The following is a 25402-nucleotide window of genomic DNA, read 5'->3' as shown; positions in this document are numbered from 1 at the left end:
CAGTGATAGCTAGCAGTCTCACTGAAAAATGTCTCAAGTACCTGTTTATTACCACTAAGCTGACTCTGTGCCATAGAATTCCCCACACCTGAAAAACACACATCCGTATGTTTGGGATGTCACTCTCAAGCAAGACAACATTCATCTTCCCAGAAAATTCAAGAAGAGGGAGGAGAGAAAAAGCAGCTGTCTTCCATCTAGACAGTTTCCTTCCATCAGGGAGGTATCTATAGAAAATTCAGTATTTCAGGCTGATGATCTTGAGAAGTACAATCTTTATGTAAAGACTCCTAACTCGATATATGCTTATTAAGTAGACCAATGTATTACTCACATTACAAAAAATATGACAGGTAGAAAACAATTTAACCTTATTAGTTTAGTCTCAATCTTTTCTTATTGAGATCCCAAAGTAAGGAAATGATGCTACATGACACTAATATTTAGTCTACTCAACTGCAAACTGAATGCTGCTTCAGATAAACAAGAAGCATCTTCAGAAGCTTTGGAAGCCAGTTTCACCACTCCAGTTCTGTACATTAAGCCTGGAACTGAGAAATGAGGCAGTAACAGTGTGTCCACAGCAACAGAAGGTAAGCTATTTGCTCATTTGCTGGCTTACTGGGGTTTTAAGTGACAAGGTAGGAAACAAGTAGTACAAGTACTACTGGAAGAACATACTTTTGTATACTGTGAGCAGCAATATACTTTTTTTGACACTGTCTGCTGGAGCAACACACGAGAGTCTTCTACCTCTCATTTAACAAGCAGAACTTGTTAGGAAAATGGAACGTACAGATTTCTAACAATACTGGGTTGGAAAAGGTAACAGCTTAGTTACAGGTTCCCTAGTTTTAAGCTTTATTTCAGTTTGCCAGTTCTTGTACTTTTCTGTTTCTGAACTCTGTTTATGTGATTGTTTTAAAATTAAAAAAACCCGCATCTAAGTTCCCTAGCACACAGAGGTGAGAAGGTAGAAAGCTACAAAGTCATCTTCATATGACTAGAAAAATACAATGTGATTATGAAAGGAGCTAGCATGAAGATTAACAATGTAAGAATGAATAACAATGGAAGAATGGGGATGGAAGAACTCTACACACTATGACATTCACAATCATCCTGCCCTGTCCTCCTACATCCTTACTGCAACACATTTTTACAAGCAAGCTGGTTTAGTTAAAAATTATTATCCACATCATCAGAAACCTCTCACACTGCTTTCAACTTTACTTTCAATTTCAACTTTCAACTGGGGGTAAAGTCTGCAGTCAAGAAATTCAGCACACACACATGAAATCCACTCCACCTTTCTAATGAAAGGGCAATTAATGCACAAAATTTATGTACAATTATGTACTGTCACATACAAAACCCAAACCAAATCCATGCAAGTAACCCATGATCAGGCAAGTCAGTGGCAATGACAGGAAGTTTAATATACTTAAGATAGAATGTTGCTGATACAATGCTAATGGATTTCAGGATAGGTTTTGTTTCTCTTTTACACAAAGGCTGCTCAGGTGACATTCCATGACACCACAGTACACTGCCAGAATGCCTCTGTTAAAAATAGCTTCTAATGTTGCTGCTGTCCCTGAGGTATGTTATACCTCTGCCCAGAAACTGTGATTAACAGCGTCAGTACCACCATACAGTCAACACCAGCTGAGAAAAGTACAGTCATCTATTTTGGTGTCTAGACTCTTTCCCACTACCAAAATATCTCATGAACAAGACCCACCATTTAATGTTCAAAAGCCACTCTTTCAACTCACAAAACTTGCACATTTACCGTGTTTCTAACTTCTCCCTAACTGGATAAGAGGGGGTAAGAGATGTATGGACATAGCCCAAATGAACACACTACTTTGTAAACGTAATTTTGCATTTTGATTTTTTTACATTTAGCCCCTCTATCCTAAGTTCATAGTGCTAGAATAAAAAAATCTCAGAAAGGTATGAATAGAGCAAAACCTAACACGGTGTTTTTTGCTCTGAGGTGGATCAAAGATCTCGACTCAATCAGTATTAAACCCCCTCATTTTCTTGCCCCAACTGTAAAATGCACTGTCACGCTTTAACTTTCCTCAGGCTGTTTACCTTTATTGAAAGGTACTTGCTGCTTTTGGCGTTGTTAACTATCACACAATGATGATGTCAGTGTCTTTGAGATCATTACGTGGCAGTGCACGCTTACTATCTTATCAGTAGCAATGAATTTCTTGCTGAAATCGAGGTGTTACACAACTGCTTTATTCTGACTATGAAACATGGGGAGATCTACTTTGTGAACTGGGCAATAATGCAATGACAACTTCCCCCTTCCAATACCATCTTCTCAAGAGGGCAAATTAGACCAAAACTTTCATCACGAAAACATTTTTGATACTCCTCAAAACTGCTCTGATTACAAGCATACGTGAGCATACATAGGCAACTTAAAAGCAGACTTAAGCAGTGATCGTATTTTCAGGTATATGCATACATGACAGTACGCTTCAAGCTCAACTTTTAATACGTACAATGACAAAAGACAGAAGTCTAGTTCTTATAATACACTAAGAAGAGACAATCCTCCCCCCCCAACATTTTATGAAGACTTTTCTTTAATCATACATAAAATTCATAACTATTTCAGAGCAGAAACACTGAAGAGAGGCTTGGTCACTGACTAGGACCCAAGAAATTTAAAGAGAAAAAAAAAAAAAGCCACACAATCAAACACCTACCTAATCCCATACAGAACAGCAGATTATTATGTCAAAATAAAGAGGACTTCAGCCATTCACCTGTTTGTATCTTCTTCTAACAAAGAACCATTTGCACGAAACATCAAATCAAAACACTCTCCTTACCCCCAAACCCATTAGGCTTATTTTAGTCTACCTATGTAAACAAGAACTTTGAGGATGTAGTCACTGAAATTCATATTTACTAAACAGCCTATGACATGTAATCCTAGAAGCAGTAATTTAGTTATCAGTTGGTCATGCCTTCTCCTTCTGCCTAAAACAAAATCACAGCTTAATGTTAATAAAACCCAGCATACCTTCAAGGAAGCACTGCAGGTTAAAAGAGATTTTAGTTTTTCTTTTTTAAGACTGCTTATATCTTTCCAGGCCTTACAAAAGGACCAAGTATATAATTTACATTTTGGAGCAAGAGGGAGGTGAAAGATTCAAGATAAGCGGAAGAAATTTTTCAAGGCAGCATTCACTTAAATGAAGCATTCAGACTGTAGTAGCTCTACAAAGGCTATACTCAAGAATTCTTACAATGCCTTCTCGTTTCACCTAGCCATTATCTTATTTCTTATTCATCTTTCAAAACTATTCAGTTAGAACTTATGCTTTGCTACACTATGTTCATCATCAACAAAACTGTTTTTACAGCCATCTGTATTTAGTTCCCAATTTTGATTTGGCAAGAATATTGGAAGTTACTCTACTGAACAATTTCTCCTCAGTACTCCATCCTATCCCAAAGAGGCCATCTACCTATCCATACCTAAACTCATCTTCTTTCTCAGACTGCATTTGAAAAATCATTTTATTTCTCACTAACCCTTCCCCACCCCATCAACACTTCATGAATTAGACAAAAAAGTTTGCAAGCTTCTGTGTATCACCGGAGGGCATAAAATAGAAAAGCCTACTGGGTGCCCTGACAGCACAACAGCGAAAAGGCAAACATTAAAATCTCTTACATGCAAGTTCTGCATTCACACACATTTCAGCTGTTGGTGGACAAAAGAGAAGCTTCCACAAATCATTCCAGTTCTTAGGTTCAAAGACAGGCAAATTATGTGAGCCTTAGTTCTTAACTCCTATGGTAAACTGATCACAGAGGAAGTACTCTCACACTGATCTAAACTCACTGACAGTTCTGATGCTCTCCTACAGAACATGTCGCTTGCTCTAATGAAGCAGGTGAATGAAACTACAGTGCCACACAGAGGGTCTGCTCTGACACCTTATCTTCACAGAAGCTGGTTCGATGTGTTTCATCCCTTTGTTTCAGAACACAGTGGAAGAAGTGCAGGAGAAGCAGCAGCTGCTCTCCAAACAAAGGCACTGATAGAATGGTATACACAGACGTCAAATACCAGAAAGGAATAAAGGTAGCACAAAGATTTCTGATAAATCCAGACCCTGTCATCTAACTTCTACTTTTGTTTGGTACAAATATGACATCTAGTATTGTCACTATTCATCTTTTCATCTGAGAAAGACTACTATTGCAAAAGTGAAAAAACCCACAAGTGGACACTGTATCTGACACATGCAAGCGTAACTCCTGTTAGCACAGTCTTGGGAAACAAAGAGATAGCAAATAAATATTTGTACATGAAGACCAACTATGCATAACATATTCTAAGTTTATGCATAAAGTTTTGCCCTTAAAATTCCCATCTCTTGTGTCAGAATCAAAACCAATTTTTTTTTCCTCCCAAACTTTAACCAAAGGCCTTTCCAAATGTAAACCTGCAGCTTTGCACTCTGGCTTACACTTTCAAACACTCAGGGCAAAGTTTAATAATGTAAAGATTTCCCCCTTTTTTAAAAGCAGATGTTTATCCAGCATTCAGCTATCTAACAGCAACAATATTGTGAGGTTCAGGGCCCAGAATGATTGAATATTATTAATGAGAACCATCAAGACTCCAATTCTGTTCTTTTAGGGGGCTACACAGTCTATATATCTCAGGCAATGTGGTGAAAGAGCTCTGGTATCAAAAATAAATTTCAGTTAGTTGAAAACCAAGCTGTTTCAATTTGACTCAAGCAATATCTTTTCTTCCAGCAGAGGGAGGAGAGTTTATCTTGGCTCAGACCAGAATTTCTTCTTGATGCAAAATGAAACATTGCATAAGACTATGCAACTACAGACATCTCACAATGCACTGCTTCAGACTCCTGAGACACAAAGTGGTAATTCCAGAAACAAGCTGTTACTTGGTTTTAAGAAATTAAATCTCCTTTTAATCCAGATTATTCCAGATTGTACTGAAATAAATGCATTTTATTTACCAAGAAGTTTTTTCTATAGGAGAAATATATTCTGTGAAAGGAATATAGACAGATACCCACATAAAGCTCAAACGGAGAACATGAATCTAAATAAAGACTTCACTGATTTAATTCACATTCTCATACAAATGAGACTATGATTTGTGAAAGGCAGAGGATATACTTCTTGCCCTTATACTGCAGTCAACTGAACTATTAAGAGTAGTTTTTATCTTAAATTTAGATCTTGTTCAGCTGAGGAACATACTTAATTTTGAAAAACATAATTAATACTGATCATAGTCTTATTTACTCAGACAAATGGCTATACAAGGAGAAATGAATATCTGGACTTTAATCTTTCCTTATATACAGACAGCAGCAAAGTTACAAAAACCTAATGAAGTACACATCATCTTAACCAACAACAGCTATGTTATAAAGATGTCTCTATATATTCATATTAAATTTTATGATGTACTCACAGACATGGGGTTTTTTTCGGTACCTGCAAGTAAGGTTAGGGTCAGCATTCCTTGTCAGCAGCACTTCCACAGTCTTCAAGACTTTTTCCTCTGAAGTATGTGCGGTGCACGCTGCCATCAGCACAGTGTACTTATCTGTTTTGAAATTTGCAGTTAGAGAATTACTTGTGTAAATGTAAACACTATGCTAATCCAGAAGCTCCTTTAAAAGCCTTTACATTTGTTAGACTTGTTAATCGGGTTCTGATACTCTAAAATATTTAGAAAATGGTAAGAAATTTGTTTTCCTTCCAGCGAAAGTCACTCGAAATAACAGGCAAGGTAAAGGCATCTGAGAAGACACTCAGAAAGATGAGAGTGAATGACAGTAGTAAAGCATCTAATCCTACTGAAGTCTAGGATACCTCTTAAGTACCCCCCGAAAATCAGTAGGAGCTGAACTATAGGTGCTTGTTCCTCAAATCTTGTTTTATACCAGTACATTCACTCCCTGTTCCTCTCCACCTCTCCCCAAAATACAGTCAAGGGAAGAAACAAAGTTAACTGCAACAGATAAAAAAAGTGCATGAAACGTATTATAAAAACATAGCAACCTCAGTTCTATGGAGAACAGAGGCAAGTATAAAGGACAGTTCCAGTAACAAAGCTTTATTATATGGCTGAAGAAGGAAGTAAATTTACTAGAATGCTGAGGTATAGCAGTGGCCAAAGATTAAAGCTGGGGTTTAGATGTGTGTTTAAAGAACATCTACAGTCCAGAAAGATTCACCAGGAAGAACCAGTGTAGTCGCTCCAGCTCTGAAGGCAGCTGGGTGTTATATGCCACCTTGGCTCACAAATCAGAATTCTACGCCACTGCTGTCTGCCCACAGAACAGGGGGGATCTCCCTTCCTATGGTTCTCCTAGGGATGTGGGAAGCACCATACCTCAAGGACCTTAAGACTGCCATTTGAATAACTGCCCATTCTGCTTGTTGCACAAACTTGTTCACAAGTTCAAACATGCCTTTAACAATATGTTTTAACGAGTATAATTTTAGCTGTACCTACTTCAGACCGTATCATGAAGTGTTACAATGTATTTTCAAATTCTCTTGTAGATATTTTAAGACTGTGTGTATATTAACACCTTTATTCTTCAACTGAGGTCAGATGTTATTTAAACATGGAAAGTTTGTTCTGTACTTTACCCTTCTCTGCTTTACTTTCTTTCTTTCTTACCACTTCTTGTCCCTGACACCACCAAAGACCTTAGTTTTGCATTCAAATTCATCTGTTTCTTAATATACCATCTTCTAATTTTCAACTCCTCCTGTAAAAGTTCTAACACACATAATACAACGTTAAATGAAAATTTCAGTTTAAAAGAGTCACCTGAACTCCTGAACAATAAACAACCAACATTTTAGTAAACTGATCTGACAGATTTTTATTCAAATGGTTAACTTGGTTATCAACAACAACATGAATGGAAAGATGGCAGGACACCGAGCAAAGGCAGAAATAAGCACCATTAAAAGTAATAAGCACCATTAAAAAACAGTTACATTTGTATTCAGTATTTCAGGTAATGATAGAGGGAAATTAATTTCTGTTAGCATACTCATAGCTCATACGTGTGAGCAAGAGAAGAAGGGGAAGAAACACTTTAGAATTCTCAGGTTTCTCTTTTGCTGAGAAAAACTGGTAAGAGACTGCAAAAAAGATTAGTTTATGTTCAGCCTAGCTGAAAAATCCAGATGAGCCAGTGAATTTACTCCAAGGCTTCTGCATTCTGATCCCATCACAGTGAATGTTACTTTAGTTCTTTGCTCTTCATGACTACAAAAAAGGTAAAATTAATTAACCACTTAGAAAGAAGACTGAAACATGACGAAAGGTGATTAACAGTATAGCTATTATTAGGATTATAAGCATTATAGGATAATTAGCAAAGGACCAATTATGTGATTGTCTACTGATGTAAAAAAAGCAGGACAACTGGTGACATTTAGCAGCATTTTAGGATGGCATAACTTTACTGAATACATATGGCCTGATCTTAATCAGTGCTCTGCTACATATGCCCCAGCTACTTACTGTTTCACTACACAAACTCCTAGGGAAACAAGCTAAGAAACCTGATCCTAGCAGCAAGGTGTCACTGAGGGCAAACACATTTGGTCACACACTGAAGAAACATGAAACACAAAGAACTGGCTGGATGGCCACACGCAAAGTTGTGGTCAGTGGCTCAATGTCCAGCTGGAGACCAGTAATGAGTGGTGTCCCTCAGGGATCGGTGTTGGGACTGGTCTTGTTCAACATCTTTGTCACTGACATGGACAGGGGGATTGAGTGCACCCTCAGCAAGTTTGCCGATGACACCAAGCTGTGTGGTTCAGTCGATATGGTGCAAGGGAAGGAATGCCATCCAGAGGGACCTTGACACGCTTGTGAGGTGGGCTGATGCCAACCTCATGAACTAGATGATCTTAAGGTCCTTTCCAACCCTAACCTATGATTCTGTGATTCTATGTTGGTTAACTGGTCAGCCGCAACTGTTGCCCACAGCAGTTTCTGCACCATTTATAGCTCTCTACAGCCATCAAGCAGGACCAGGTGTGAGTTGTAGGCAGCTGTAGGTGTAGGCAGCCACATGGAAGTTCTAAGTTGGCTACAAGGACAGTGATTTGAAGGCATGATTGCTTTTGGTGCAGGCAATCTACTCTAACCTCATTCTCTGATGAGATGCTAAGATCTCAGGAAAACTTTCTGAGGTATATTTGTATCATCTGCATTTCAGTCTACTACTATTACAAACATTGACAAGTTATTGGATAATATGATTACTGCTTTTATGTACTTGGTAGTGTTGTGTGTCGTATGTTTCTCCTATATTGCTGTGGTTTTTCTTTAACTTCGATAAATCTTCCAACACAATGAAAAAGAAGGAAAGTAACAATAAGTAAGAAAAAGTTATTATGCCATTATAATTGATAGATGAACTGAGATTACTTTGAAGCTCCACTGAACTTTTGCAGAATATGGTGATTTAACAAGACACCGACAAAGAGTTTTCACTTTATAGAGAAATGTGCTCTAGTTTTAGAAAAGTCCACATTAGTTTTCCAGAAACTGTAAAGTTATTCCTGTTCTTTGGCATTCTATCTGGTTTCTGTGTGTACGTACTTCATAACAGGATCAAACAAAGGAAGTTTTAGCTGTCCAACTTTGGCCTAAAATTCTTGACCAAATATTTCAAAATACTTTATTTTTAAAAAAGTACTTGGAGATTGGGAGGTAGAGGGTGAAGAAGACAGAATGAGAGAGAAAGAACAAGAAAACCCATCAAACTGATTCCACATCAGTTCCAAGAACACAATTTTTACTTTACTACTTTTACTTCAAAACTGTGAAATCTAGACTAGGCCCCCATTCGCCTGTGAATTTTGATTTTTCCTTATATATGTAAAAAGAGAATAAGGATAGGACAATATCTGGTACTGAGCATTACTAACCAGTACTGTTCATTCACATCTTACCTATTTCAAAACATGCATTAGCACCTCTGTCCAGAAGAAAACGCACTACCGCAGAGTCAGCCATACTGGCAGCACACATCAGGGGAGTCCAATCAAACTGAATCCTAGATTCTATGTTTACACCTGTCAAAATTTAAGATCCTAAAATCGTAAAACTGCACCACAATAAACATACTTGTTATAAATTTTATACTCAATACGTATCACTACAAAGGTTACACACTGTGTTTAGTCCTAGAGAGAGAAGTTTCTTAAGACCATTTTTATGTTTCTAATACACTTTTATCTAGGACACCAGCAAATAACTTTTAGAACTGATGCTAAGGAAGCTCAGTTCTCAATTCAGGAAGTTCTGTACCACAGAAAGACTACAATGAAATTATTTTTACAGCTAAATTTATTACTTAGATGATTTTCTTTTTTTTTCACGGAAGTGCGCAGAATCTCCATTTTCTCCACTTATGTGCAGTAACTTTCTTCAATCAAAATGAAAAATTTTGATTCTTTCCAAGCCAAGCTATGGAAGCAAATTGTTTGTCAGGTAATTAAGATCATCCTGACTAGGGTTTTCCTGTTTCACAGCTCCTTTTATTCTCTGCCTTGAAAGACAGTTAATTAACAGATACCAGTTTTGCGTTCCGTGCTAACAAAATACCATCTTGATAGAAAGAAGATTGTGCAAGATCCAGTCACAATCACCAGATTTGTTACCCTTTACAATAGCCACATCTTCTTTTATGGCTAGAAGAAAACTTGCCAGAAAGCCCTCCCAAATTCACCAAGTACCAAGCACCAGCCTGAGATACTCATCTGACAACTTTCAGATAACAATTTCTATACATTTTGCAGTAAGAGGAATCATCTTTCCTTCAATCCTTCCTCAAATATTACTTCCTCTACAACAGTTTCTATCAGCTGGTTCTATATTAATCAGAAAGTGATTATGGATTATCAAAAATACTTCTTTACACAAGACAGCTTTAAAAAAAACAAAATAAAACAGCACAAAAAACCCCATCTCCTAAGAAACTTGTGACAGTTGAGCTACATGCATACCTTTTCATACACAATGTGCATTTACCCTCCCTGTCTTGGTAGTTTGTTAAAGCCATGCTCAGTGTAGCAACATAGTCATCAAAGTTAAGTGAGTAACAAGTCACTGCTGTTGGATTTATTCTTCGGCTGTTTAAGATAACTGAAGTCGCAGAAGCAATCAGTAAAGAAGGAACATTCAATGAAAGCCAGGTGTTGAAGCATTCTAACACCTCTTAACACCCACAAGCCACAGAGTTCATGATTAATCCCTTTTTAGTAATGCATACATACTAGCCACAGTCTTTCATGCCACAGCATTCCAGTTTGCCTGCAGTACACAAAACCATCTAGAGTCTGAAAGGAAGATAAGGAAAGGATAACTCAAACAGTAACAGTCATGTTGCTACTTGGCTACATGGTTATCACAGCTGTTGACTGAACTAGAAGATGTCTCCCCTTGGTTACTATCCAGACCCTCTCATGACATAAGCTGTTCCTCAAGTAAGCAGCATTATTTTAGCATTTAAAGAAGTCTTATAAGGCAACAGAGAAGCCCAAAAAAAAATCTGCAGTGAAAAATCAGGCCAGATCCAATAGCCAGAGTTGGAAGTACAGCTGCCACAGCTCTATAACCCAGTGTCCAACCAATACTGATGCTGAGCATGTATTCCCAGCAAGCACACACCGGCCACACTGATCAACACAGACATAGCACTCATATGAGCTCACACAGCAGCACTGGTTTTATACTGCTCCCCTTTGGGATATGTCTATCTCTTCCAGCTGCTGGCATCGCAGACACACAGGCCTCTGCGCCCCAGTCCCACTCCTACGGCTGGAACATCCTTTCACTCCTGTCTTTACAGTCGCTGGCACCCAGGCAAAAGGGACCCCATTACAGCCTGGGGTCCCTTCCTCTGAGTCCATAATGTGCGTTCCTGCCCATCCTCAGGCTTCTCTGATCCTCTGGGCTTGTGGAGAATGGCTTGTAATGGGCTGATGATTCCCATGATGGGCAACGGAAGATCTGGGCCAGGGTATTTGGGCTCCCCCACCTGCCATTATCTCACTGTGTGTGTGGGCATCAGCAGAGGAGCTTTTCAGTCACATATCCTCACAAATTATGTCTGGACAGCGAAGTGGATGGAACATTATTTCTTACAATCTGAGTTACACGTAAATATCCTCCTCTTTAATCAGCAATAGGGAGAAATATACTGTGGCCCCAGAAGAGCTCTACAGCAGAAACTGTATGAAGCATATGAATAAATGAAGCAAAAGAGAAACAAAGCAAGAATTACATTCTTTACATTACAGTTTCTCTGGTATTTCTTTCAGATATTTTGTTGACTGTAGCTAAAAACACTTACGGTAGAAAGGCTGTTTTTATAGAGAAAAATGTAACCTCAAGTTCAGAAAGGTTAACAAGGGAATGCCTGAAGAATTACAAGCAACCTCTACATACAGCTCTTTATGCTAAATAATTTAATGTTTGACACCAAAATAAAAGAAGTCTCAAAACTCCTAAGTTTAAGAACAGCTCTTAGTATTACAATTTATTCACATTCAGACCCAATTTACCTGAGGGAAAAGTCGTAAAATGCTTTTGTCTACAAGACTTCTCTCGTAATAGATATACTGATTTCTGAGTTAAGACTGCTGATGTCTCCCACTGCTAGGCCAGCTATGGTTCTCATCTGATTCAGGGTTCAAAGTCCTAAACTGGCTGAAAAAATTATTCACACCTGCCTCAGTTTACTACTGCTTTAATTCCTTGAACTGGCTCACGAAAGATCAGATGAGCTTTAGCACTCATGCAAGGATAAGAGTAGCACAGACTGCTGAATGGCTGAATGAAAACAAGAAGAGGATTGCACTGTAGCTACATCTTTGATCAGCCTAAACTGTCATAAGGTCGTAATTTTTAATTCCATTTGAGGAAAACACATTTATGAATTACACGGTTTTAAGTATTTTACTCCCAAAGCAGACCAATAAACCCAAGTCCTATCTGAACCTGTTACTTGCTTGCATTACTTTATGTGACACACACTTTAGAAAATTGTTCTTAGTATGCTGCCATTTTATAGGAGGGATTAAGAGAAGACATTGTGCTTGCCCATCCCCTAAAGGAGCTCTGTAAAACTGCCTCAGCACCAGATTCTTAAAGCAGTATCTAAGCAAGCCAGAAGACAACATGTTCACACTCTATCTGAAAGAATGGCCCTAACTGTTGCTAGGAAATATGCTTCCAGCACAAACTGAGGTTGATTGAGTGGTGGTAGCAAGCCTCCTACAAGCTCTACTGACCATACACTAAGGCAACTTTGAAGGCAAAGATTTAATCTGACTGAGCATCAATCCTCTGAAGGACAATGTTACCTTTCTTCAGAAACACCTCCCTGTTAGAGGCATTGCGTTCTACTGCTTTGCAGGACGGTACTGGATGATTCAAAATTTACTGTTAGTGCTATTTTCAGGAAATGACAGATTCTCTTTGTGATACTGTCTTGTGCATTTCAGGAGACAGGACACAGACTACAGGAACCTCTGGCCTGACCTTACACTCTTAGAGATACTTATCACTATCTTCCCATGGCATAGAACTGCTCAGTATGTAAGAGGCATCAACACAGAAAGTGAACTACTGCTGTTGGGCTGCAATACCAGCAACTAAATATGGATGGCAACAGCAAAACAATTAGGTAATTTGATGCACAGATATTGCAAAAAAACTCTATAAAAAGATCATATTTTCCCAAAGAAAGACAGAAGACGTATTTCACTCTGTATTACACTTCTGTGTTTCAGTCTGTCCAATAGTTTTTACTTAATTTAAAATCATTCCTCCACTGTGGTGAGAAACACTCGTCTTCCAAAAGGGCAAGGAATGCCATCGTTTTATCTCAGAGAAACTCACTGCTAACTAGGAAACTATTTTCTTCCTGCCATAAGACAGATTCTCCTCAGAGAATAAGCTCTTGGTTACAATATTCTGCTTGCTTGCTCAAGCAGAACTTCCTGACAATTATCACTAGGCAGGTCAACTCAGCTATGCAGTTTCTGATTGCCCTGGATGCTTCAATAAGTGATCCAATCGTCCTAACACTGAATAACACATTACACACAATTACAGAGAAACAGAACAGGGAGAAAGGCTTTTAGTTTTAAGACAAACTACTTTTTAGTGACAAATGCCACATAAACCCTATTAGACCTTTCAGAAACACAGAATCTTTGTCCAGCTGATGTTGCCAGGACAGCGGTATTATACAGGGCACATACCAGAAACTTAACAGTGCTGTGACTGAGAAAAATACAAAAATGGGATTTTCAAACTGGGGGAACATTATAAGGAAAAAAAAAACAGCCTCCCCTTCCTGCTAACTTCTCCCCCAGAAACCTTCAACATTAACATAAAACTACCCACTGAACTCTCACTCTCAATTTAAACCACCTCAAATTGTTTGTTATTTTCTGGTTAAAGATGCATCTGAAAACAAACACCTTATTTCACACTTCACAGGCTACAGTTTTATCAGTTTTTCAGTGCTCCTGACTGATGAAAGGAATAGAAATTAGAAGGACTTTGCTGGAATACTGGATGCTGAGTCACTGAAAAAGTAATTTGATTTTTAAAGTTAAGAGTTTGTATCCTGTATTGGAAATATTCACATACTCCTACATGCACTCTGCATGTTACTTTGAAACAAGAAACCGAAGCTTTAGAATTCTTGCCAAGTTTAATTAAAAAATTCAACTTCATAACTGACTTTCCTTACCGGAATTTAAGAGTTCTTCAATTAATGACACATCACCATGAAACAGAGCCTTCCTTAATGCTTCATTCTTGTCCGCCTGCAACATTTGATCCAACTGCTATAGGTAAAGAAAAATTATGTCAAAACCCAGTACCTGTTTTAAGGTAAAAACTAAAGCTTGATTTCAGTATAAAAGCACCAATGATCTCTGTAAGTACAAAGCAGAGAAGAGGGAGCAAGGCAGAACTTTTATTCTTACATCTCTGTATACCTGCTATGGGTCTAATGTAAATCTGACTTTTTAGAAAGGTTCCATTCTCTGAAAATACCTTCTTTCTCAACATACCTACTATCCTCCTATGCTGCTCTCATTTTTTGTTAATGATGTTTAATTTCAGTTAAGATTATTTTTCATCTTTTGGTGTAGAAAAACTTTACAACAGATTTCTGTACCTTTTTTGTACATGTCACATGCTGGAATCACAGCATTAAAATATATATCTATCAGATACAAAAACTGAGAGGCTGGGACAATGCAGCCCTGTGACTAGCTGTCTGGCTTAATACAGCACCAATTCACAGCTGGCAAAGGTTACTGTTCCTCTTTCCTGCCACTCTTGCTGTGGCAGAGGTATTTGTGCTGTTGCATTATGAATGATTTAGCTCAAAAAGGCCCTGACCAAAAGACTAGTTTATGCATCACAGTTGCCCGACTGAAGTTTCTTTCAAAACCATCACGGACTCGGTCTCTATCAAAGCTACAGATGCAGCTGAAGCTCACTGCTGGTGTTATCTAGATTATACAAAACCTGTAAGTGGAAAACTATTCACTAATTTCTTTGCAGACATAAGTGGGTATGGCAAGAAGTCCTATTTCACAACAGGTTTTGACGTCATGAGAACTGAGAATTACAGTTTTCCCCAGCACATTGTAGTCTTTCTTTCCAACATTTTTTGTAAAGGTTCTACTAAGTGCTTAGTGTCTAGAAAAACCAATGGTCGAGACACAGCCAATATCATAATTTAGCCCTATTGTCCTACTCAGCCAACAATTTCCAAGTAACACGTATCTCTGAAGAGACACCTCAGTTCAAAGATCAAAAACCTGAAAACCTTACTATAACCTTCAGCAAATTTTGAGCTACTTCCATTCACCAGTTCCAGCCACGAGGCAAACCAAGGGCCAATGTGCCTTGCAGATCTGCCTCCACCTCACACTACCAGATGCCTCACACCTGTGAGATACAACAAAACCACTTCAGTCTTCACATTCACAGCAAACAAGTCTCACAGTTTTTAAACAGCTTTATAGGCCTCTGGTTGCTTTCAAATTTATTCTCACGATGAAATAAGGGCTGGATCTGTTGTTAAGAAGTGTTTTATATACACATTAAGGTTTTATGCCGGAAGACACCCACCAAAACTTTAGTTTGGGGAGAGGTGGGTGGGTGCGGGCTGTAGTAGAGGTTTTCTGTACTCCTCTATTGAGGGTACACCACCACTACCCTGCTGGGAAATAACCACAGAATGGTCACCAGCCGCAGCCCCTCCTCAGTGAGACCCACCGAGCCCCACGCTCTTACCGCGGCATCAGGCCGCACTGCCGCACTCCCCCGCTCCGCGCCCTCCCCGACACAGACCCCAGCTCGCCCCAGCTGGCCCCACCAGTGGCTCCTGCCGCACTACACCGATATCCCAGCCGTCCTCGTCGCTGTCGCTGTCCTCGTAGCCCCCCGCCACGGCACGGATTTCCCACTGCGCGGCCGCCATAGCTCCCCGCTCCGCACGCATCGCCTCGACCCGCCGCCAGCGCCCAGTCACGTGGCCCACCCCACTTTCCCGCGCGCTGCGGCTTGGCGGCGCAGGGGCTGTCGGTGCCCCGAGAGCGGGGGGCGAGCTGCGGGCTCCCCTCCCTCTCTTCCCCCCCCCGGACGTGAGCGTCTGTTCCTGGGGCGGGCAGTCGGGGTTGGTGAGGGGAGGGGAAGGGGATAGCTCGGGCGCTGGTGGCGGCGGCGTTCTGTGTGTCATCCACAGGCAAAACTGTTTTTTGAGCTCAGGCTTTGCCCCAGTCTGGAATGAATTTGGTCTTCCACTGAGCAGAAGTGAACAGAAGGGAAAAAGTCTGGTCTTCCAGAAGAGGCAGGTGCACATGGGGAATGGTGAATGTAGTTCTTGTGCCCATGGCAACATAAAAGTGTAATTTTTAGGAAGTTCATATTAACAAAAAATTCACCTATCTTAACCAGAAGGGGACTGTGAAGCAATTCTTCCTTTTTTTCTTTTTTCTTTTTTTTTCTTTGTGTTTGGTTTTGGGTATTTTTTTGGTGCAATGCAGTGTGTAAGGCAGCTCTTACCGTCTTGGGAATCTGCAGGTTAGATAGAGCTGTACTTGGAATGTACTCAGTGCTATAAAAATTGCACTTACTAAAAATAATGTGAACAGCCATAGTCCACATATTTCAATTGTGCACTCCTGACATTTTTAACAGGAGTGATTTTTCTAGATTTTTGTTGCTTGTCTGTAAAATATGGCAACCTATTTACATAAAAGTATAATGCAAGTCAGGTTATTAACAATGAGAAACTCTGGTATATAGCTAGCTGAACATTTTAAATGAACTCCCATGAAAGAAACTTCCAGTTATGGAAACATGATAGAAATGCAAAAAACGTTTCTTTTCACACAGCCTCCTTGGAGAGAACAAAAGATGCTAAAATCAGGTCAACTGTAATACGTACCTCTATATAAAGGCGTAGCTTCATGTGCTTATTTGGGATTTACCTGCATATACTAAAAGTCTGTTTAAATTAGTAATGAAGATAGAACATCTACTGGGTATAATAATGAAACATTTTTGTACCCATGTGAGTTTTTATAAAATCGTTGTTCTCAGAGTTTTCGGCTTTCTGATTACTACCCTGAAGGTCTGTGGTGTCACTTTCCACCTGCAAAGGAAAAGTAGAATATATGGCATTGTCACCTAGCTTCTTTGTATCTATGAGTCTATCAGTCTTTGACATTATGGTCTCCATGTCCAGGATCAAGCTTCCACAGTGCTCTTTGTTTGCCTCAGCTGTGTTACAGAGCATGGGCTTACTAGGAAAATTTCTGTCTCCAGCTGCTGAACTCTAATGACAGTGGAGTGTGACTTCTTACAATTGACCCAATGCAGTGTAAGAGAGTTGTTTCTAACCGGTGGTGACACTATCTACAGATTTGTTACTTTTAATACACTACCAATTGTTTAGTATTTAATAATTGTGATTTATTTATTCTGATTCAGATATCAAAGTTGGGGATTGGTTATGTTTGTTTTTTTTTGTGCCCTTTTCTCTGCACCATCTCATGTACAATTTTAAATGTCACAACAGACACTTCAAATACAACCTGTGTGTTGCTGCTTTGCTGAAAGGCCACCTCTTTAAAATGGTCACTTTCAGTAATAGGTCTGATAGTCCTAGTACTAAAAAAAAACAAAACACCTCTTTCACAAGCTTATGATGCAGAAGAGCCTTGCAGCCAGTGTGCATCATAGCCGTTTCAAATGTAAACATGCCAATCATGCAGAAGTTGATAGCAGGTGATTTCTACTTCTGTGTTTTGTTAGAACTGTAAATCAAATGTTATTGTTGGTGTGGGCGCACCCTCTTCGTTTTCACATTCTGTGATCAGTTCATTTATGACCTTGAAGTCTTTCTTCATTTTTTAGCTAATCAGACTCTTCATTTCAGTTGACAGTGTGGTAATTCCTGGCTGTCATCCATACTTGCCAAATATCAGTATGTTTTTTCTTAGTCTGGTAGAAGCAGTTCCCAACATCCTTTCCACATTGCTATGCAGTACTTGTTTTACATGCAGGAAACAATTACAGAATGGCTCAAGTTGGGAAAACATCTCAGAGTAATTTCATGTATCACAAGGAGCATCAGAACAAGCACTGAAAGCCAACCCTGAAATAAATACCAAATCTGTGCATAGCCTAACTCTGGGTACTTACATGTCAGCCTATATTCAACATACCTATTAAAAATACAGTGAATAGTAAAGGTAGAAGTCACTGCATGAAGTAACAGTATTCATGTAAGAACCTGTTTTGCTCTGAATGATGTAACTTCCTTAAAACACTTTCCATGTGTCTTCAGGCACCCTTCTTGCCAGCCATACCTGCATTTAGACATCAGCTTGTTCGCATTCATCAGCTGACTTTTAATCTTCTCTCATTACTTCTGGTATTAGATAGATTTCATTAGTTGTCTGAATTTCTTCAGTATTTTTATCTATATCTCATGTTGTGTCTCATGTGAGACTGATATATGCATAGCTAAACATTTTTATTCAGACGTGGTTGCTGGAATATTCCAGAATGTTTTAACTTGTTCAGTTTCCTCTGTTTCAGACCAAAAGGATGAATCAGCAAATATGTACAGGCTTTGACGCTGGGAAAGTAATGTTCTTGGAAGGAGAATCTGAATTGGTAAATGTTTAAAGATAATGATTCTGTAAACCTTAACTGCTGCAATAAAGTTCTGCTAACAGCACAGCAGCTAGTACTTGAGAGATTTAAGAGCAATAATAGCATTTTTGTGGAATTCTGCATAGTTCTCTATTACAGCTGCTAGTTTGAGTAACAGTCTACACCCTTTCAGTATTACTCTCATGTAATTTTCTTGTGTGGTAACATTACTTAAGAGTAAAAACCGAGTGATTCTTTGTCCTAATGTCAATTGACAAAACTTCACCAAACTGCAAGACAACTGATACAAGGCCTTTTGAGCCCATTTCTTTTGTGTTTTCCTAATTTGTGTGGAGGAGGAAACAAGTCCTTGTACAACCAGTGTGCACTCCATAAAGAAGAGATTTAGTAATTGTAAGAGAGTCTCATTACCAGAGAGGCTTAGTAGCTCTGGGTCTACTGAATTGACAAATTACCAGTACATTTTCAGCTGGGGAATGGTACCAGCTGTACGAATTCCATGGTTAAGGGCAGGACATCGTGCAGGAGTTTGCATAATTTGCAAGAAATCCATAACATAGCACAAATGATTACAATTTCATAGGTCACATTCATGAAACAAATGAGAAACAAAGTACTTGACAGTAGTTGTTGTTAATTGATAATGGTTGTCCTAGATAAATTTTCGATTGACTTGTATATGTCTGTAACATCTCTTATTTTTAAGGTATTTCAACTCTTATTTTTAAGGTATAAGGAAGTATATATAAGGATATATATACTTACATATATATAAGTATATATATATAAAAATATATATACTTATATAAGTATATATGTAAGGATATATATACTTCCTTATACAAGTATAAGGAAGGGATAATATTATAGCCTTTCATTCCAGACTGTAAGTTGTCTATTCTTGAAGAAGCACTGATCTGTGTCCTTTCTGTGCTCTGTGAAATCACCCTTTATGTTAAATAGTTTTAGTTTTGCCATCCTGAAATTTTATTAGGAGCTGCTGCACTACAGCAAATTTATTTATTGAGTTATTTCAGTCGTTCTAATGGACTTAAAATAGATGGAAAACATTTAATTTCAGCTGGTTTGCTTCTGATAATGTGTTTTGGTTTTTTACAGCTGTATTTGTCCTGTCCACTTTGCCAAATCTCTCTGGATAGCATATGATGCTAAACTTTCAATCTGCTGCCTAAAGCTTGAGTATAAATTGTATAACAACCGATTTCTTGTTCATAAAATTTGTTTTCTGCTAGAAGCCATTGTCAAAATAGACCACATGAACTTACTAGTGTGGAATTCATGGGCATGGTGTACACCTGAATCCTATTCAGGGACTCCTAGATGCCAGTGCCATGAAAACATCTCTTCTCACCATAGTAGTATATAAACCCCCACCCCCCACCCCAGAACAGGAATTAGGAAGTTGAAGATGATAATTTATTTTTTTTTTTTTTAGTGTCAGGCACATTTTTAGCTGCTTTTTACATAACCTAGAAGTTTTGCTCTGTATAGCAAGTCCATGGCAGAATGATTCCTGCTATTACCAGTACAGTCAGGTCTTGGGATCCTCCTGTCACTCCAGAAGTACAAATGGGTTCTGCCACTTGACAGCTTGATGACATCAGCGTACATCATGCACTGGTGTCTACTAGAGCCTTGTACTTCTGTGGCTGTGACGTGCCAGGCCGTCTGATCCACGCAGTCCAGTAAACCCAGTTGTCCCTCTCCTTCACCTCTCTGGGGACAGGGCCCCTTTTAGTGCTGGTCAGAGGATTCTCCAATTGCTTCTTGTAAAAGCAGATTAGAATTATTTACGACAGGGTCAGGGGTAAGACCAGCCCTCTCACTCTGACTGGGAAACTGCCCTTTGGAAACTGGAACAGCAATTTTCCTTAGAGAACATCAGTTTTGTGATTGTTTTTCTTTGGAATTCATGTACCTCTGCCTCTAGGGATGAAGTGGATTTTCCATGCCACTTCTTCATGTCCTTTCCGTGCTCCTCAGATAAAACCACAGGGTACCCTATATCCTCTCCCTTGAGCAGAAGAATGCTTACTGTTAATAGCTGAGATGCTGGTCTATACAGATGTTTTTGTTGTTGGAACTCTTGCAACAGTTTTTTAACACCAGTTCAGTTTTTCTACAACTGACTGCGCTTGTTCAGGGGTGAAGTTACAAAATACTGGAGGTGCCCACTGGCCTAGGTACTTACCTATACTATCCCACTCACCCTGCCACTCAGAACTGTCCAGCCCTGGGACTGATCTCTGGGTGGTAATTTTAAGTAGTTGTTTAACCTTAAACAAGACCTGAAACACATTCAGCAACATGCTGATTCTTGGCAGTAGGACCATGCTGGTTTCAACATCCCAAGATTATTCAGAATATTCAAAATTCTCAAAGGCTGCTGTAAGTAGCCTGGTGGGAAAGGGGAAAGTGTAGCAGGATGTCTCTTCTGTGGGTTGGCCCTCCAAGGAGAAAAGGCATGATGTATAATTAATAATAATTCCCATTACATGGCTCCCAAAGTATAGAGGAGACAGCAATGCTGAGTACATGTATCCGATTAGTTTCATGACCAGCAAGTCTATCATATCACAAGCCAATTAAAGTACAACAAAACGAGAACCTTAACCCAGACCCCCTGGATGGTAAACACCAAAACAGTGAATGCAGGCTGCAAGTAAGGTGTGACACAATGCAGTTCTGAGAATACACGCAACAACTCCAAGAGCAAATAAATCAACACTGTGACCAGCAACTACTAAACAAAAAAAAACGAATGCTTAGAACAAATTTGCTTCAACACATACTGGTCCGATCTGTTGTTATCTCAACCCATCATGTCCCTGTTCAGGTGCCAAAAAGGACTGTCGTGGTTTAATCCCAGCTGGCAGCAAAGTACTATCAGCCACTTGCTTGCCCCGCCCCCCCAGTGGATGATGAGGAGAATTGGGAAAAAAAGGTGAAACCTGTGGGATGAGATAAGAATAGTTTAATAATCAAAGTACAATATAATACTAATAAAAATAATAAAAAGGGAGATAACTAAAAAGAGAGAGAAAAAATGAAAAAACAACCAACAAACCAAACCAGTGATACACAATGCAATTGCTCACCATTTTCTGACCAATGTCCAATCCATTGCTGAGCAGCAACGAGCATCTCCTGGCCAACCTTCCCCCCCCCCCCCCCAGTTTATATACCAAGTGTATGGCATGGAATACTTTTTTCGCTAGTTTGTGTCAGGTGTCCCCTCTTTGCACCCTTCCAGCTTCTTATGCCCCTCCTCACTGGCAGAGCATGAGAGACTGAAAAGTCCTTGATCAGGATAAGTGCTGCTTGGCAACAACTAAAACACTGGTGTGTTATCAGCATTGTTCTCAGGCTGAAGCCAAAACACAGCACTGCACCAGCTACTAGGAAGGAAATTAACTATCCCAGCTTAAACCAGGACAGAGAGGAACTGCTCAGCCCCTCACTGAATTCCTAACATGCCAACTGAATTTTGCTACTGATTCCTTCTATCTTATTCGTCTCCTCTAGCAAAGTCAGTGTCTCATTTACATCTGCCTTAAAATCTTCTCTTTGAGGATAATTGTGATACCATGCACATCCCCAGTATGTGGTATAAACTTAAACTGCTACAAATGCCAACATTTGGAATGTGAAAACATACTATGTGGGAAAACCATCCAAATACATTGCACTGTTTTCAGTTGTCTTATACTTAACGCTTTTATGCTTCTCTTCAAACTTTTGTACAGCCTCCTGTGTACCCATACTGGATCACGTTGTTACTTAAGAGCCTGTATATGTATCTGTATCTTTTTCTCCCCAAGTCTCTAACCACCTATAACAGCTCCTTCATTCAAGTTGCTGTTGCCATAGATATAATGGCTCTCTTGTTACAAAAACCTTTTATTAGTCCCATTATTTTCAGTGTGTGAAATCCCAGAATTATCATCAGGCAGTAGTATATTAAAAACCATGCCTTCTGTCTAAACTGCATAAAATCTTCATCGGTTCCTATCTACTCTGATGCTGTGAAAATGCCCTGTGTCTTAGTCATCCTATATACAGGAACTATTCAGATATTGAAGATGTGGTTTCTTCTCTGTAAATGCAGATGTATAAACTGCTGAGACAGCTGTTTGCTCTAGTTTTCCTTCTCATAATAGTTTTCTACAAAACTTACCTTACACTGAACTTGTGGAATCCCAATTGCCTGAGTATAAGGCTCTGCAATTAACATACTTCCTGCTGTCCAATATGGTTCTTTCCTATGTTCCTCCTTGTGATACCCATTCCTTTAAATAGAACCAAGCACAACTATGTGTTCTAGTTCTTAGTAGGTTTGGAATTTTGCAGAGTTAAATGCTGTGTATCCAAGCAGTAAAATTAAGTTTAAAGATTATTCACTGAAGATCCAAATACATTGCTCTTTCACCTTGCTTTTACCTAGCTTGCTTCCCCGTTTATTCATATTTTGACCATCCTTTCCATTGCAGCTCTGAAGAACAAGGCAGTTTATTTCATTCCCTTCTTTACATGGGGGAGTCTGTTGCCTCTCCAGTTGATCTTTCTTAATTTTTAAAAGTATCACAGCAAGAAAGAAAGCTATTAATTATACCATACCAGTTAAGTTTCCATGTAAACTCATCCAAAGGAGAAAAGAGGCACGGTCTTTGTACTTAGAGCAGAGGTAATGTTTGATTTCTACTAAGCTGAGGGCAGAGGAGGTTCCCTGTAACAGGAAGAGAAGGGGAGGCCAGTGGACAAGGCAGACTCCTGTGCAGCTCAGTAGTACTGGCTATTCGGAAGACCTTATGAGATTTTTTCCATCTTGTAGTAAGTTTCCTTGAGCTCTCTGTTACATCAATAACTAACAAATTTGAAGAGAGATAAATTCATGTAAACAACTTCTAAAATGTTTCCTTTTCTTGATTGTTCTTTTTTTAATTCACTTTGCCCCCCCCCCCCCCGTCACTTAATTTCTTGTGATGAGACTGCTGCAAACCAGTTTTTATAGGGCTTTTGGAAACAAAAAAGGAGTTAAATTTACAGACTTTTTTCCCTACAAGTTAACATTAAAACCACAACATGCATCTCTAGGCATTGCTATGGCTAAAATAAGGCCAGTTCAGTACATTAAGAACAGAATTAGTATTTTTTACTAAGCTGTATTTATACTGAACTGAGGATACCTTTACAGACTGGAACTTTACAAAGAACCAGGAGTAAATGTATTGAAAATACTATTTAAAAAATGTTCAGTAGGTTTTGATGGTGGGAATAGTAGCAGGCAGTCTGGAGTAGAAAAAAAGAGGAACTGAGACTGCCACAGTAGACAATTATTTTCCATTTCAAATGCTTATAGTGCTAGAAATATTTACAGAAAGCTGGTTGCATGGTGGTTAAATGTAATGAAAAATGATGTTTCCATCATTCCACAATAGCTTTTTCTAGAAAATACATATAGTTCATGATGAAGCTGTAGTGTTACATGCTTAGCAAAGTTGCAGACAAAGGACACAGATGAAGTGACATATAGGGACAGGAAGTGCTGTCAGCTGTGTGCTAAGAGTTATTATCTGCTGAACAGCTTAGCTCTTAAACCTGCTTCACTAAATGCATCACCTGACTTGGACCTAGCGTATACCTCCAAGGTAGCACTTGTAGGCTGCTCAGTTGATGCCGTATGCCAGAAACATCAGCGTTCTAGTCTGGGATGACTCAAAAGCATTGAGTAGCAGTTATTGCTGTGTAAGGTGATTACTTGTGCCCTGTGTAAACACTGATGACTGGCTGCTGATCTTTTACACTAGGAATTCTCTTCCCAGCTAGACATGTTATTGAGAGTTTTGAGTTTGATGTATAGAAATATTCAGGTTTCTGTTGATTTCTAGGGGATGCTTGGACATCGGAGTATTTAATACTATATATTCAATAGATTGCTTTTTTTGCCAGTGGTATTCAATGTGCTACTTGTGTGGACTTTATTTAATCTGTTAACTTCTGCAAAGCACCTTTAGATCCTCAAATTAAAGCAATTATATAATTATGAGATACTAAATTAAATGCACTGAGTTTTATAACAAGTAGACAAAAAAAACCTGCGAGTCACAAAGACTTCTCCTGAAGCATATTGTGCCAGGCTAATAAACATCAATGCATCCAGTTCTGGTAAAATTTTTTAAAATGTTTTAATAATTTTGTTGTTGTTTTTTACAATGTTTGCCAATACTGTGCTATTTAATTTAATGGGTCTTTTTCATATTGGAACCATTCCTGTTACAGTGTTTTGACAAAACTCAACTGTACTGCTTTGAAAATTGGCTTTGATAAAGGTGATCTAATTTGAAATTTTATTGCTTCCTTCTTAATAAGATAATTTGGTCGTAGGCCTGCTTGCAGGAAAAGCATGATTATTATTAATTTTAGTGCAAGAGGCATTAGGTTGTATGATGTAGCTTTGTGTTGTAGTACAACAGTCAAAAGAATTACACTATTTCTTTAGCCCTTAGTACAAAAAAGGCCACTACCTGATGTCAGTGGAAGTCTGGTTGTCAGCCACAGGAGATGGCAGTAGTTGGCACAGCTGTAGTGAGAACTCCAATTCCAAGAGATAACAAAATTTAGTTTCCATATTTGTAATATATGCCATTTTCTTATCATCAGTATATTACACTCATTCATTTAGAGCATCTTATGAGATTTCTGCTGTTTTTTTTTTTTTATCCTGCCAGATGTTTGTTTAAAAAAACAGTGGAGGATGGTAGTCTGTTAAATGTTCCTAAATGTGTGTTCCTCTGTACAGTGGTCTAAACCCATCACTATACCTGTTCAGAGATAGGGGAAGACATACCAGGAAAGAAAATGTCATTGGACCTCATTATGTTCTTGGGCTAGTGCTAAAACTAACTCTTGAAATTACGCAGTATGTGTAGGTTTAGGTGGCTAGTACAGGAAAGTGCTGTTCTATAAACCTTGACTGCATTCGGGACTATTAAATATACTTTCAGACTCTTTTTGGTCCTATAAAGTTCGAGTTTGTAATTTTCTATGTGGATATTTGACATCCTATAGCAAGAATACATGCTGGAAAAA

The 25402-nt window shown here is 38.9% G+C and overlaps 1 protein-coding gene across 5 annotated transcripts in view; it reads right to left on the bottom strand.

The window, feature by feature from the left end:
• The window catches only part of ASZ1 (ankyrin repeat, SAM and basic leucine zipper domain containing 1), a 43820-nt gene extending 28188 nt beyond the window's left edge, over window positions 1-15632 (bottom strand). For 4 of the 5 annotated variants that reach the window (XR_009728402.1, XM_061373057.1, XM_061373055.1 and 1 more), the window contains exons 1-4: window positions 15483-15632; window positions 13839-13935; window positions 9022-9144; window positions 5521-5632 (exon numbers count right to left, since the gene is read on the bottom strand). Coding sequence is in view for 4 of the 5 variants with exons in the window: in XM_061373057.1 (XP_061229041.1) it covers window positions 5521-5632; window positions 9022-9144; window positions 13839-13935; window positions 15483-15608 (458 nt within the window). In the remaining variant the exon portion in view is untranslated. The remainder of the gene's footprint in view (window positions 1-5520; window positions 5633-9021; window positions 9145-13838; window positions 13936-15482) is intronic. The other variant, XM_061373056.1, reaches the window with a different exon arrangement.
• Between the last annotated feature and the right edge of the window lie 9770 nt (window positions 15633-25402).

This window comes from Neopsephotus bourkii, unplaced genomic scaffold (assembly GCF_033783945.1).
Source record: "Neopsephotus bourkii isolate Nb327-2 ecotype Australia unplaced genomic scaffold, CSIRO-AGI_Nbou_v1 NB_1624, whole genome shotgun sequence".
In the NCBI taxonomy this organism is placed as follows: Eukaryota; Metazoa; Chordata; class Aves; order Psittaciformes; family Psittacidae; genus Neopsephotus; species Neopsephotus bourkii.
This window is presented reverse-complemented; position numbering and strand designations above follow the sequence as displayed.